General features: G+C 38.8%; 1 protein-coding gene across 4 annotated transcripts in view; it reads right to left on the bottom strand.

The window, feature by feature from the left end:
* GPC3 (glypican 3) overlaps positions 1–15,960 on the bottom strand; it is a 411,323-nt gene that overhangs the window by 126,826 nt on the left and 268,537 nt on the right. For all 4 annotated transcript variants that reach the window (XM_069462996.1, XM_069462997.1, XM_069462998.1 and 1 more), the window contains one exon: positions 9,985–10,110. In XM_069462996.1, coding sequence (XP_069319097.1) covers positions 9,985–10,110 — 126 coding nt within the window. The remainder of the gene's footprint in view (positions 1–9,984; positions 10,111–15,960) is intronic.

Here is a 15,960-nt window from a genome sequence, read left to right as displayed (position 1 = left end):
CAACCCTTCTGAGTCACAGTAATGAGACAAAAATGTTTCAGGGGGTGTTTGTGAAGGTCAGAGGCATTCTGATGAAGTGACACTGATATTACTAAAGGAAAGTGAAAGGAAAAGGTCAGGGGAAGGTTGGGAGACTTACCACGCCGACATCATTGTTTCAATCAGTGCTTCAAACTTACATGCTCCCTGAGGAGTGAATATAAAGTTATGCCAGGCCGGGCGCGGTGGCTCACGCCTGTAATCCTAGCACTCTGGGAGGCCGAGGCGGGTGGATTGCTCAAGGTCAGGAGTTCGAGACCAGCCTGAGCGAGACCCCGTCTCTACTAAAAATAGAAAGACATTATATGGACACCTAAAAAAATCTATATAGAAAAAATTAGCCGGGCATAGTGGCGCATGCCTGTAGTCCCAGCTACTCGGGAGGCTGAGGCAGTAGGATCGCTTGAGCCCAGGAGTTTGAGGTTGCTGTGAGCTAAGCTGACGCCACGGCACTCACTCTAGCCTGGGCAACAAAGTGAGACTCTGTCTCAACAAAAAAAAAAAATAAATAAAGTTATGCCAGATTTCAAAATTGTGTAAATCTACTGGAATGTATGCAGCTCAAACTGTGTTGTGTCCATCAGTGATGCTGACATCACTCAAAATATTCCTGGCTGGGTGCAGTGGCACATGCCCTGTAGTCCCAACTACTCACAAGGCTGAGGTGGGAGGATCCTATGAGCTCAGGAGTTAGAGATCAGCCTGGGCAACATAGCAAGACCTTGTCTCTTTTTTTCTTTTCTTTTCTTTTTTTTTTTTGAAACAGAGTCTTGCTCTGTTGCCCGGGCTAGAGTGCCGTGGCGTCAGCCTAGCTCACAGCAACCTCAAACTCCTCAGCTCAAGCAATCCTTCTGCCTCAGCCTCCCAAGTAGCTGGGACTACCGGCATATGCCACCATGCCTGGCTAATTTTTTTCTCTATATTTTTAGTTATCCACCTAATTTCTTTCTATTTTTTTAGTAGAGACGGGGTCTTGCTCTTGCTCAGGCTGGTCTCAAACGCCTGAGCTCAAACGATCCACCTACCTCGGCCTCCCAGAGTGCTAGGATTATAGGCGTGAGCCACCGTGCCTGGCCAAGACCTTGTCTCTTAAAAAACAAACAAACAAACAAACAAACAACAACAACAACAAAAAAACCCTCCTGGGACTTTTCTTTGGAAATCCCATTTAAAAACAGTTTAAATGTCACAAGAAGTAAACGGCCCCATTATTTCATCCCCTCACTCTAAATGAACACCAAATGGTATGAGCCTGCTTGATCAGCCAACCCATTTAACAGTTTGGTTCCCAAAAACTCATAGTGAAAGGTGGTCTTACTATAATAATAATCTATCTCACATAGGAAAATAAACTATCAAACAGAAAGTAAGAGAAATAAACTCACAACACAACTACCCTTTGTTTAGTTAAAACACGTGGCCTAACTTGTTATCTCTGAGTTCTTTCTGAGCCTTGAAAAAGTTCCTGAGTGGACAGTAGGAATGCGAGCTTCCCCTGCTTCCTCAGCAAGAGACAGTACCAGATGCCTCCCGCTATCAAGAAAAAAGAAGAAACTAATGTCTGCTATCAATCGCTATGTGAGAAACAGAAAAAGCCAACACATCAGCTTCACAGCCACTTTTATTAATATTAACAGTCCACTGAAGCAGAGGGGAAAAAGGCATTTCTACCCTTTAAAAACACCAAGCAACTTTCCTCCCTCTGTTTGTCGTGGCTGCTCTCTCTTTCTGTCTCTCTCTCTGTCTCTCTATCTCTGTCTCTGTCTCTCTTTCTTTCTCAGGAAAATAAATAAACTTTTACTTTTGTGTATTCTAGTCACTGAGAATTCTTTCTCGCCTGTGTATGGATTTCACACCATAACACATAGTATTTCCAAAAAAATACAGTTTAACTTTACATGAAGAAGAATGGCCTACACCTCTGCATCCTTACTCTGGACATTTACCTGGCCTGCTCAGCCATGCTGTAAGGTGGTAACATCAACAACAGCTATCAATGACTCAGTGCCTATGTGCCAGAACGCAGCTTCACAACAGCCCTATAGAGTAGGTGTCATTACTCCCATCTTACAAATAAGGCAACAGAATTTGGTGTTAAATGTCCTGCCCAAAGCACACCGTCAGTGTCCGAACCAGTATTAAAATCTTCATCCGGATCATTCTAAACACTGCACTCTTTCCAATATGCATTGATCACCTGGCTCATGTTTCCTAACCTCCCAGGATCTTCTCGCTATAATCCTCAGCCTGCACCACTGATGATGAACTGGCTGCGAATCAACAACCTGCAGACTGCAGGGACCAGCCATAAACCCATAGGGCTTTTTCCAAAGACGATATAGAAAAATTATTTGTAAGACTGGCAGCATCAGTGGAATCATTTTATGACCTACCAAAGCGCCAACTTTGAAGGAGGCAATAATAATTAAAAGCCATAGAAGCTCTAATATGTTAATTTCCTAAAAGCAGTTATATTTCTTCAATGTCTCATCTCCTAAGCCTTCCAGGATAAAATAGAAGATCTCTGGTACATGGACCAGTGATGGTAAGAGGAGACGGGCCTTTCCCAACTATGAGAATCACATTTCAAAGAGGAAATTAGGAGGTGATGTTTATTTGTTGAGGGTATGGATATGGTGGGGCTTGTCTTGGAGGCCCCCAAATACTCTTCATATCACGAAATGATTCAATTGAGCCCAGGAGGGGCTGGCATGGTGTACTAATAAGACACAATCTGCTTAAAGTAATAAGCCATCCAGCATTCAACAGGCAATCTACAGACATGTCAAACATTGAGCCATGAAAATGTCTCCTTCTGCTACTTAAGACATGACAATTGACCAAGTACAGTCCATCCTGAATGTGGGGCACTGTATTAAGCCATCCGTCAACAGGATAAGCTGTGTTTTTCTCACTCAATTTCGAAGGTAAAACTACTGTATGTGACACCATAATCTTAAGGAATAAATGTCACTGTATTGCCAGACAGTACATCCTGATAAATAGCTGTCACTAAAGACTACTTTTAAGATAAATCTCTCGTGAAAAATATGCTAATCTAAGCCTGTAGAGGGATTATTATATGGGGGTACTCCCCAAACTGATCTGTCTTGCCTTACCAGAATTTTTAAGAATTCTTAGCTGCCATAAATATTTCATGCTATACCAAATTATGCCATTTTCTACATGATCCATTTCTCCTTCAAAGCCTTTCCATGAACAATCTTGACTTACCTAAGGTAAGGTAGAATATGTAAACTGCCATACTAGCAAGCTGCACTATACTTCAGTACTTTCATTCGAGGGCACACACTCAGGCTAACATAGCAGTTCCCCAAATTAGAAAGAATGAAGTGTCATATTTCTGCTTCTGGGAAAACTAAAGTAGAAATGAAATCCAAAAATGTCTGAGGGGGAACAAGGATTGTAGAGATAGTGATAAATCAAATACTGAAGCCCCATTTGTCCCTCTCTCCTTCCTCCCAGCCTTTCACAAGCAGAGAGTTTCCTGCAGCATAGGGGGCAAAGGAAGAACCAGCCATGAGAAGAAAGATCTGGAAGGTTGAACACTGTACCTCGGTTTCTAACTCTCAAGCCATCACCACAGTGGCTGAGAAGAACCACAGGATTTCAGCTTCAGCAAGCTTTTAGCCTGACTTGTACCTAAGCAAGTCCTGAATCAACGGACTTTAGGACCTGAATCAGTGCCATTGAATATTATATCCATCGTCCATGGTTTATTTCTTCCCACACCCTCTTCCTCTTGGCTCTGTATTTTATCTTGTATATTTGCTTCCCCATTGCTGTTTTTATTGGCTGTCCCATATTTAAAATTGTATGTACATTGCCCTGAGCCCTTAGGAGAAAAGCACCCTATAAATCTAAAAAAATAAAACCCAAACAACAAATAATAAACAACCTATTTTAGCACGAGAGCATGGGAGCTATGTATAGCAACTGCTGCCTACCACTGGTCTGTTCTGACGAGACTGAAATAAAATGTACATGTTTATACGTATGCTTGAGTATATATGCACTTTGGAATATAGGTCTTTTCGTTACTTAATTAATCCTTTTAACTCCAGAATGAAGATTCTGAAGGTCTTTTTTTTTTCCTCTATGTAAACCAGTGAAAGACTTGTTAGTGCTAGAAATTTGCCCCACCACACCCAAAGTCCTCAAAACATAGTGTTCTTAATATAATTGCATTATAAAAACAGAATCAACTTTACTCCCTTGCCTTTCCTAGACCATAGGGGAAAAGGGAAGGTAATTTGTTCACCCAATTTTTTATTATTTTGCATATGCTAGAAATTGGGTGTTCAGGATTCTCTTGTTCACTCTAACTTGCTGATATGCGATGGTCTATCCCTCCAACCCAGTAGAAAAGAGAGAAAAATAGTCTCCTTACTACACTTTTCTGAAACATCCAGGTTTTGAGACAAGGACAAAACTCTTTGAGAACTAAAATAATTGCTTTGCATATACGCACTTTTGTCTTTCCACTTCAGCAGAGAAATCCTGGAGGGGCCTTATAAACACTGGAAGACTTGTCTGGTCAGTGAAAATAAGAGAGAATTCACGATGAGTGTGTGTGTGTGTGTGTGTGTGTGTATAATTTCTCACGTGAAATGGGAGGTAAGATTGCATAGGATAAAGAGGAGGCTCCTTCCCTGTTTTTTTAGAAGATGAGATCTTGCTATGTTGCCCAGGCTGGACTAGAACTCCTGGGCTCAAGTGATCCTTCTGCTGCAGCAACCTGAGTAGCTGGGACTACAGATGTATGCCACCACACCAGGCTCGGATTCATAACAGACAGAGGTGGCTATGTAGAACTGTCAGCCAGAAGACAACAGCAATGTTGTGGTGCTGACAGCTGGAGCCAGGCCCATCTATCCCAGCAACACAGCAAAGGGACAGAAAGAGCAACTAGGGCTGAATCACAAAGGGAACTAAAGCATCATGCCACAAAGTAAAGTACAAGTAGTTGTCTAAGCAGAATTGATCAGCCTGAAAGTCACTAGAGAAGTATAAACCCCTATGTAAGAAAAGCCAGCTGACTACATAAGGCTGAAAGAAAAGACTCAGGGGAGAATAATTGTAAAGGATTATAGAGACAAGGTCAGGTAATAGAGAGGCTAGCATTTAGGTGGTGCTCAAGGATGATGGGAATGGGAGGCCTGAAGATTTGGCTGTCCTGTTGTCAAGTTTAAAGTCTAGCAAAGCTGAATCCAGGGGTAGGAGGAGAGGCCTGATGGAGAAGTAATTGGTCAGGCTTCACATAAAAATAGATGGAAAACTGATGAATGAATAAATAAAATGTTCTATGCAAATATTAATACAACAAAATATTATTTGGCCATAAAAAATGAAGTACTGATACATGCTACAATTTGGATGGACCTCAAGAATATTATGCTATGCGAATGATTCCACTTATATGACACCTCTAGAATGGGGAAATCCATTGTGACAGAAAGCAGATTGCTGGTTGACAGGGGCTGGGGGAAGCGGGGGATGGGGAGTGACCATTAATAGACACAAGATTTCCTTCTCGGGAGATGAAAATATCTTGGAACTGGACAGAGATGGTGGTTGTACGACATTGTGAATGGGCTAAATGTCACTAGATTATACATCTTAAAATGGTTAATTTTGTTATGCAAATTTTACCTCAACAAAACACACACAGATACACACAAACACACACACACACACACACACACACACACGCAATAGAAGTGGATAGAGCCTCCGTTGTTATGCCTCTAGAGGGAGCTCTCCCTGGACTGCTGGGGAAGAGGCTGGTTGATTTTCTTTCCTCATTCTCATTAGGTTGTGAACTCCTTAGCAGGGGCAGGTGCTGGATTTTACTTGTCACTGTATGCCCTATGGGGCCTAGTATATAGTAAGTGCTCAGTCTGTGCTGAATGAGCCTGAATTATCGGGTGTTAAACGTAAAGACAAAATAGCATTTTTTCTCTCTCTCAAACTGTGGGTTTTTGAACATGTATAGGTTTAAATAGTTTCTCTATTTTAAAGATAAACTTGATTAAACAATAAAACTGGTGGTGTGTGCATGTAGGGGAGGCTGAGGAGGGAGGATTTCTTGAGCTCAGGAGTTCAAGACCAGCCTGGGCAACATAGTGAGACCTCATCTCCAAAAACAATAAAAAAACAATAAAACTGGGCTTACATAATATCAAACTATTCAGAAGACAAATGGAAATTTCAGTCAATTATCCAGATATTTGGCCTAGCAGTTCTAAAAGGATACTTGAGAATATGTTTACTGAAATGTTCACTCTTTATACAGGTTTTATGAGTACCAATGCAGGCAAAGCATACACTTCCCTATTGTTAAGCCCCATGTTAACTTGCTTATGTGGGTTCCTTTATTTTTCTTTTTGTCCCATGGACTCTCTAATTGAAATTCTCTTTAGTTCCACAAAGGCAAAAGCTGGAAGATTTTCTGCCTTTGGCAACTGTAGAAAATCTCTGCCTGTAGGATACATGGGTGGCTCACATGAAACAGGTTACTTCACATAGGCCAAGCTTGATAATTCGAAGATTTCTCAACTAAATCCTGATAGCCAAGCCAATGTTTATGTCAAGCCAAGTTAGGGTAGTGGTGGGAAGTTGAAAAGGACAAATGATAGGCTTACGTGTTACTCCCTCAGACTAGACCCGTGAAAACATTCTCTTCATTCACATTTCTGTTGATTCCATTCACAAAAGATATACATTGAAAGGATAGGAAATACGACATAGATATTGTTCAATATTTTCTTCAGCATCAATATTTTCCTTTTGATCAAGTGTCCCCACTGTCAAGTCTCATTCCCTGTCAGGATCCTGGATTTTCACATGTTTTTCTTGGCAAAAAAGTAAAATGTTTTCAAAGGAACACAAACTTGGCCTATAAAGATAACAAAGTTACAACCCATATGACAATATGAAGTGGCAATTGTTACTTAAGACTAAATTAAATGAGAAACTCAATGAAAATCTCTGGAAAGAGGTTTCAACTATAGATGAGACATGACTGCAAAGCTAATCTTTATAAATGGTACAAGTAGAGGGCATACGTGTCTTCAGGCTAAAGAACTGCATATTATTAAATGTATATTCCTGAGGTAATATTTTTTTAAAAATCTAGTTTGACAGTATTCCCTGGCTTCATCATTGCATTAGGTCAGTAATACAAGTACAAGTTAATTATAACCTGATGTTGCTAACCAAGGAGGAATCACTTCCTGGATGACTCTTATTCTTTCTGCAAATATGTTTGATTTCTTTCCTTCCTCCTTTCCTACCCTCACTCCTTCCTTCCTTCCTCCTTCCCTTCTTTCCTGGATAGTATATATCAACAATAAAAGTTGCTGTGAAAAAACAGATTTTTCAGAAGTATAAATAGGAGTTTGGAATAATATAATAACTTTTCTCCATACTACAATATTTATTTTATTCTTTTGTTCAATGCCCTAAGGCATTTAAAGTTAGCAAATAAAAGAAAAAGAACTTCAACTAAAAAAGTTCTTTTAATGATGTAAAAGTGCATTTGGCTAACTTTTGTACTCAATCAAATTTAGGAGACTTTGATAGAAGAGATTTGATAGAATTTTCTTGGTTCCAGGGCAACATCCTTCATGAAAGTATACTGGACATGAAGTAGTTAATATAAGCAAAATTCAATAAAAAAAATTCCTCATAGGCCCGGGAAGAAATTTTTTTGAATTAACTAAAACTGTATCATCTGATTTTTTTTCCCTTAAGGAATAGAAGATACATCCAGTGGGCTTACAACATTTGCGGTAAACAATCACAAATTCATTTTTTAAAAAACGAATATTAGTGCTTGATACATAATAGGTGCTCAAATATTTGTTAAATGAGTAAATAAATGAACGAATGAACACATTAGTAAACAAATATATTGTAAAGTAAAATTTCCTTTTTAATAAGAGACCATGATTATAAGATATGCTGCTTTAAACTAGTACTCAGGAGCTGCTCATTTTTTGTCATATTAGTGTAACAGTGGACAAGTCACTGGGATGGTTTCTCACTGAGTTTATGTAAGAACCACGTTTGATCTGTGAATGTTTTCTTTTTAAAATAGTATAGAGTTTATACATGCTTTAAAGCATCAGTTTTTTACAAAGCCAAATACTAACTGCTTTTCTCTGACAATTAAAAAAAGCATGTTCATGATTCTACTTAGTACCTGATGAGCTTTTAGGATAGCAAATACACAGTGTTTCTCCAGAGTGAAGGGGGTTGCATGGAGTCATTAATCCCTCCAGCCTGATTCACGTTTGCTAGAGGGAAGTCTATCTCCACACAAGTTCAGTGCCTCATCCAGGATGGCCTGCAACCTCACTCTCGTTGTCCTATGTCAGTAAAATAGCTTAGATGAGAAACAGGCTGTTTTCAGACATGTGATTTGTTTTTCATTGGGAAGAGGAGGGGTGGAAGGGAGAGAGAGAAAACGGAAAAGTAACATGAATGAGCTTCCAGTATGTGCCAGTCTGCTAGGGTCTTTACATTTATGACCTCACCTAGTAGTTAAAACAACCTTGCGATATGCCTTTCCCTTAGAGAGGAGGACTTTGAGACTTTTAGGTTAAGTGACTCACCCAAGGACACACATAGGAGCAGAACTGAGATGCAAACACAGGCTCATCTGGCTCCAAAGCCTTCCTTTTTCTATTATATTACATTGCTAATAAATTTCTTTCCTCATCTCATGTCCTGGTATTGGGTCCCACTAGAATGCAAGCTCTTTAAAGCAGGTAATTTGCCTTTTCCGCTCTTGCATCCCTAGCACCTAGCTTGGTACCTAACATATGTATCTCAATACAGAAATGTTGAAGGTATGAGTGAATTAATAAATTAATAAGGGGAAAACACATAGACTGTCAGACCTGGAGGAGCTCTAATCCAGCCATTCCAATTTTTTAGATGGGGAAACCAAGGAGATTAAATCATTTATCCTAGGTTAAGCAATTAATTAGTGAAAGATTCACAATTCGATTTCAGGTCTCTTCGGTATTCTCTTCTACAGCATGCTACTACTTGTACAATCATTTTTAAAAGCATGTTACTCAACTCCTAAACATTCTACCCTCTTGATTTCATTCCTTAATTGCAAGCTATTCCTCACACGTGCAAAATAATGGAGGTTAGGAATCCCACTAGCCCACTAGAATGAAAGCTCCATGAGGACAGGGAATTATGTCTGTTTTTTTTTCACTTCAACATGTCTGACACTTAGAAGGTGCTTAGTAAATATTTGCTGAATAAATGAATATATATGATTTCCTTTTCAGTGATGAGCAAATTCTTCACAGATAATGCCAGTTAGCATAGATTATATTAACAAAGACTCAAATGATCAACTATTTCAGTAAAATTGCTTAGTGAAAGAGTACTCCTTTTTTCCTCCCCTTTCTTCTTTCCTCCATCTTCATCTGTAAAATGGGGAAAAATAAAGGTATTCATTTCATAGGATTGCTGTAAAGATTAAAAGAGTTAAAACATACAAAGCACTTAGTATGGTACTGACTACATAATTAACTCAGTAAATGATAGCCATTAGTATGAATATGATTACTTCAAATCAAATAAATAAAGGTCCACATAATGAGGAGATGGAAGAAGCAAAGACAAAAAAAAAAGTTGTTTTACATTTCACACGTCGTAAATGTCCATGAACACATAGTTACCCATGTGCTTCAACATTTATAAATTCCATGAGAGCTAAAAATCGTAAACAGCATTTGGTCCAGCATATCATAAGTTGCTCACATGTATACTTTTTCTAGAATTTTTCTTGCAAAATTAATTAATGAAGGCAGAGAGAAGACATAATTAACAATCAGATAAATATATGATTATTCCTCAAATATTGTTATATTTAGTTTTCAAAAAAAAAAAGATCACCTCTCTACGAGTTCTTGTCCATTCCAGCAAAGGGTGTCATTTTCCGCCACAGGGCTATGGCTGCAGATGTAGCCAGGCAAAGCACTATAGAAGCTGATGAAAGATTTCAACTTCTGAATTAGTTCCCTAAAAGAAAAACAAAACATCTGTGCGTAAGAGGCAAGTAAACACAGTATGAGAAAAGTTTAATTTCCTTATCAGCATGACAGAAAGGCTCTGCCAGGCTGATTAGAGCAATAAATGATTTTTAAAGACATTCTTGGCTACAAGGCTACAATTTCTTTTTTTTAAATCAATAAAATGATATTAGACAAAAAGTTGCCTGCTATATAAGGTGCTGGTCCTATCAGAAGTATGATTTAATTCCAACATCCATTTTCTAAGATGTTCAGCTTCCATTTTTTGTTCAGAATGCTGTTACCTACGTTTTCAAAGGTGCTGATTACAAGGCACATTGGAGCACTACGTATCTTTTGGTTTCTGAGTGTAATTGAGTGCATTGATTGTAATTTACAATGCTATTACCCTAGAGATGGCCCCTTTCCATATAGGATCTGGCTAATGGCTGCAGATCAGAATCGCAGGGTACTCGGAACAGTATAAGCTCTATGAAATTTTCCTGACATTATAGTCAGAGAAACTCGCATCTGCTAGAGGAGAAGGTTTCTTTGTTCTTTGTCTGTATATTGTGGTTCCTATGAAGGGGAATAAAGGGGGAATATGATTCTAGCATATTTTGTTATTTATTTGTTTTGCTTTTTATGCTATGTATAAGACAAATGTGTGTGTGTGAGAGAACATATATGTATGCAATTGTGTATAACATACACACATAAATACTAGCAACATTTCTGATGTATTATCTTGTTTCAGATGTACATGGATACACAAAGTAAAACACCATAGACTGGAGAGAAGTGGATATGTTTATAAAGAAATATTAAAACATCTATGTAATAGATGTCCAGTGGTAAACAAAAATAAAACACACTTTATTTTCTAAAACAATGTTCCTGATAGAAAAAAAGTTAAAGCAGTCTTTACATCCAAGTCTACCTTACATCTAGACTAAGTTTGGGAGACTCTGGTCAGGGAATATTCTGACAGTGGAGTAATTATTCAATACTGTCTCTGGGCTAAGAATGGATTGGCCTGGTGTACAGGCCTCTGTAGGAACCAGAAGGCTGAATCTCATTTGTACACTGGTGGAAGTTCTGAGCCCAGAAATGCCTTCTGGGAGTTGGTTTCAGATCTGGCCAAAAGAGGAAGATGGGTGGAAATACCTTCTTGTACTTAATACCATTTTCCATTTTATTATTGTTGTGGTTTCAATATGGTTTGTTCCCATCATAACTCATGTTGAGGCTTGGTCTCCAGTGTGGCAGCATTGGGAGGTGGTGCCTTTAAGACGTGAAAATGGGTTAATGTCTTTCTTTCAAGAGTGGATTAGTTTTCGAGCGAATGGATTAGTTCCCAGGAGAGCAGGTTGTTATGAAGCGAGGTTGCCTCTCCTTCGTCCTTTTCATTTGTGCCCAGGTCCCCATTTCTGTGCCGTGTTTTGATACTGCACGAGGCCCTCACCAGAAGCTGCCAGCTGCAGCTGCTCAATCTTGAACCTTTCAGCCTGATAAATAAACCTCTTTCTTTATAAATTACCCAGTCTCGGGTATTCTGTTATAGTAACACGAAACAGACTAAGACGATTACCATAAAACTATTTCTTTCAACTAATGACTGAGAGACAGACAGAGAGAGGGAGGGGGAGAGAGAGAGAGAGAGAGGGAGAGAAGAGAAGAAAAGAGAAGAGACAGAGAGAGGGCTCTCAGCACATGTTCACAAAGGTCTGGGTCACACCAAAGCCAGGGTGATGGGCAGAGCAACTCAAGAAAGGTTATTTGGACATACATATAACTCCTGATGCCCCAAGAGTTGCTTCCTGCTATACCTGTACCCCCTCACAGCCTACTCCTGGTGTCGGAGCATCGTCAATCTCCAAGGAGAAGAGGCTCAATACTGAGCTCTGAAAATAAAAGTCAACATTATAGTTTCTCACAGAGGAAAAAGATGGGTTCAATTAACGGCTAATAGGAGAGATGCTCTATTTTACAAGGTAATAATGCAGTTCCCAAGAGTGGAAACTGAAAGACTAAAGGCTGAGGCTGAGTAATTCCCCCCACTCCATAAGGAAATGGAATATGGCCATTAGTCTATGGGAAACAATGGCCTTCTCTTTAATGAAAGAGTTTCCCTTAGGCCTCCTCCTACCTCCAGACCTTCTTTCACTAACATAGCACATGGTAAGAAAAATTGAACCCATAGCAAAGCCTTCCAATTTGATTTCCCTAGAAGTTAAAACAAAACCACCCTGAACTTCTCCCAGCCCTTGCGGTTTTCTTGGCTGATTGTAAAGATTATTGACAAGTTGAAGAAGATCCAGATGAGGTTCAATCTAAATGTCAAGGGGATGAGGGGCTGCAATAAACATAAGACCTCCCACTTCAGTGTAGGAGGGTATATCTGAAAGGGTCAAGATACATGTCTAAGAAAACCACAAAGAATATGAATAATGTGAACACAGTCTGGGTCATCACATTCTATTAATAGAACTCAGGGAATCTGTTTGAAACTTGAACAAGTTAACTTGGGAAAATAAAAGGTCATTCTACTTCATTACCTCCACAGGACATATAGGATGGAAGAGAGAGTGCTTTTTAAACTTACTTCTGGATTAGTTATTTTGAATTTAGAACATGTTTTTATTCAGTAACCATGTTATATTAATAATCATGGTTGGGTTCTCAGAACAGCCCCTTCAAACCTGTTATGAGTAGTAGCTAAGAGTACTGATTTTGGACTCTGACCCAGCTGAGTTTCAAATGCCAGCTACTCCCTCACTTACCTAGCAGTGAAAACGTAGGCACATTCTAAACTTCTCTGAGCCTTAGTTTTCTTATCTGTATAATGAAGATAATGATAACACCTGTCTTGCAAGGTTACTGTGATGATTAAATGAGACAATATTACCTTTATCATGAGTCCATAGAATAGATCACATATATGAAATATATATTATATTCCAGATAAATTTCTATATGGAGGACAATTAAAATTTTTTCAAGTTCCAGATAACTTTATGTGGACATGATAATTAAAATTCTTCATTTTTTGAGGTGGGTATCAATAGGTAAAACCATGTTCTCTCCCAACAGATTTTTCCTGGTACTCTTTTTCAAAGACTAGCTAGCTACTAAGCTGGGTAAACCTCTTGACTAATTTGGTATAGCATTTTGAATGGTCTTTTTCTCTGAGCCTGGTAGGAAGGTGGTGGTGGCCTTCAGAGGGATTTGTGTCTAAGAATTTAAGCATCAGATGTGGATGGCTAAGATGAAGTCAAGTTAGAAAAAGAGATTAGTTATCTCTCTAGAGATGCAATGCAAATCAAAACCACAATGAAATACCACTTTACACCCACTAGGATAGTTATAATACAAAAGACAGACAATAACAAGTATTGATGAGGATGTGAAGAAATCAGAACCCTCACACATTGCTGGTAGGAATGCAAAATGGTACAGCCACTGTGGAAAACAACTCGGCAGTTCCTCATAAAGTTAAGCATAGAGTTACCAGATGAACCAGGAATTCTACTCCTAGGTATATACCCAAAAGAATTGAAAATAGGTACTCAGATAAGTACATGTTCATAGCAGCACTATTAACAATAACCAAAAGGTGGAACAAGACAGATAGATGTCCATTCACTGATGAATAAACAAAAGGTGCTATATCCATACAATGCAATATTATTCAGCCTCAAAAAGGAATGAAATTCTGACACATGCTACAACATGAGTAAGCTATGAAAACACTATGCTAAGTGAAAGAAGCCAGTCTTGAAAGATCACATATTATATGATTCCATTTATGTGAAATGTTCAGAATAGGCAAATCTATAGAGATAATAAAGTAGATTAGTGGTTGCTTAGGACTGAGGAGATGAGGGTTGGGAAATGATAGCTAAAGGGTAGAGGGTTTCTTCTTGTGATGAAAATGTGCTAAAACTGATTGTGAGGATGGCTGCACTATTCCATCACTATACTAAGAACGACTGAATTATACACTTTAAATGGATGAATTGTATAGCATATGGATTAAATCTCAATAAAGCTGTTGCCCCTGCCCCTCCAATAAAAGGGTAGGAGAAGAGGTGAGAAATACATCTCAGAGAAAGAGAGGCTTGTCTACTCTGGGGAGAGATGCCCCTTGGAAGAATGGAAGGATACAGTCAGGAGATCTGGGAAAAGACAGGATTAGATGGAAATAAAATGAACACACAGGCGAGGGATGAGAAAAGAAATTTCTAAGAGCTGCAACTTTAGCACTGCAACAGCTGTAAGCAGTGGTTAAAATCTATTTCTTCCTTCATCTTTTAAAATAAAGTCTTTTGGTTTTCCTTCTCATTGTAAAAGAAATAAATGCCCATTATGGAGAATTTAGAAAATAAAGAAAGGTAGAAGGGGAAAAAAATTCATACTCCCAGCAACCAGAGAAATCATTGTTAACATTTGAGTGTATTTCCTTCTAGACTTTTTTCTCTTGAGTAAAGTTTCGTATTTATTTCTTTAAAACCTATTCTTCTTGACACGATTGTTTTCTAAGTCCTTTTTGGTTCTTAGTGTGTATTATCCTCATTGGAACCTACCTAGAGTCCAAGGTGGATTTGATTCAAAAAGAACCTCAGAATTATGAAATAAATGCTGGTTCTCAAATAATTCCCAGGCCCTGTAGGATGAGGCAATACCAGCCTTTTGGAGTACAAAGAGCAGGTCTCCAGCACACTAGCAAACTGGCCAATACCTAAGAGTTCCAAAGAACAGTGTTACAGTGCAGGCCATTCCTTTATGCAAAACCTTCCGAATTACTGTGGGAAAAATAAACCTTGGTTTCCAAAAGAAACTTTGATTCTTGAAAATAAATCCAGACATACTATTTTGGAGGGTGGAAAAACTGACTTTCTAAATGGTTGGAGAGTTAATGAGCTTTTCAAAAGACAGCAACAACAGGTGATAATGTCCTCTGACACCACAGCAGCAGAGTGTGACAGGAGTTGTTTACCTCCTATTGAGTGTACTGGGCTTCTCTCATCTCTCTCTTCTTTGTCTCTTTCTGTCATTCCTTCCTATACTTGTTCTAGCCCGGGAGTTAAGTGTACTTTATGTTTTTCTTTTCTTAGATAAAGCTTTATATCCCCCTGCTTATAATTTTAAAGGGAGATAAGTTGAATATTTCTATTCCTCTCTTTTTAAAAAGACACCTGAAACTAAACTGACATGTTAATTACCCATGGATGACTCAGTCCAGATTTTTTTCTTTGTGCTAGTAGCTTACGACAGACAACAGGTAGTCTGCTTGACTGAATTGTCCTTAGGGGGGGAAAAAAAAGGATAAAAAGTTTGGAAAATTAGTTGCCTGGCTTGGGAAAAACAATTTCATTGAAGGGAATGTTCTTTGATTCTAATTCCATTTTATTCTAATACATACATGTCAAACATACCATTGATATATAAATAGTGGAGCCTACGGCTCTCACTTAGGACAAACCCAACATTTGCTTAGGGCAGTCTGCTCAGGAAAAAGAGTCTCCTCATAGAGGTTTCCATTCAATGTGTTAAATGTGGAACTAAAGGATAGGGCCTCTTTGCATGCACGAGCCATTTTGAAATATTGCAGTTGGGTGCACGTGATCTTCCCTGGAGGGCTTCCATCATCCTGGAGAGGAGCGTCCCCTTGTTTGGTTATGGGGGAGGGGAACGCTTTTGCTGTTTTGCAATGATTTGCTTGGGCAGGCATCAAAGCAGCACTAATTAGAAACCACTGCAAGTAAAAACAGCCTTTCATCCCCTGCAGATCCTGAACTTTTTTCCTTTATTAATAAGGTACTTTTTAAAAAAATGTAAAATAATATGAGCTGGTTAT

The sequence above is a fragment of the Eulemur rufifrons genome, chromosome 30 (genome assembly GCF_041146395.1).
Source record: "Eulemur rufifrons isolate Redbay chromosome 30, OSU_ERuf_1, whole genome shotgun sequence".
NCBI classification, from domain to species: domain Eukaryota; kingdom Metazoa; phylum Chordata; class Mammalia; order Primates; family Lemuridae; genus Eulemur; species Eulemur rufifrons.
Note: the sequence above shows the minus strand (reverse complement) of the source record. Positions and strands in the feature narration are given on the sequence as shown.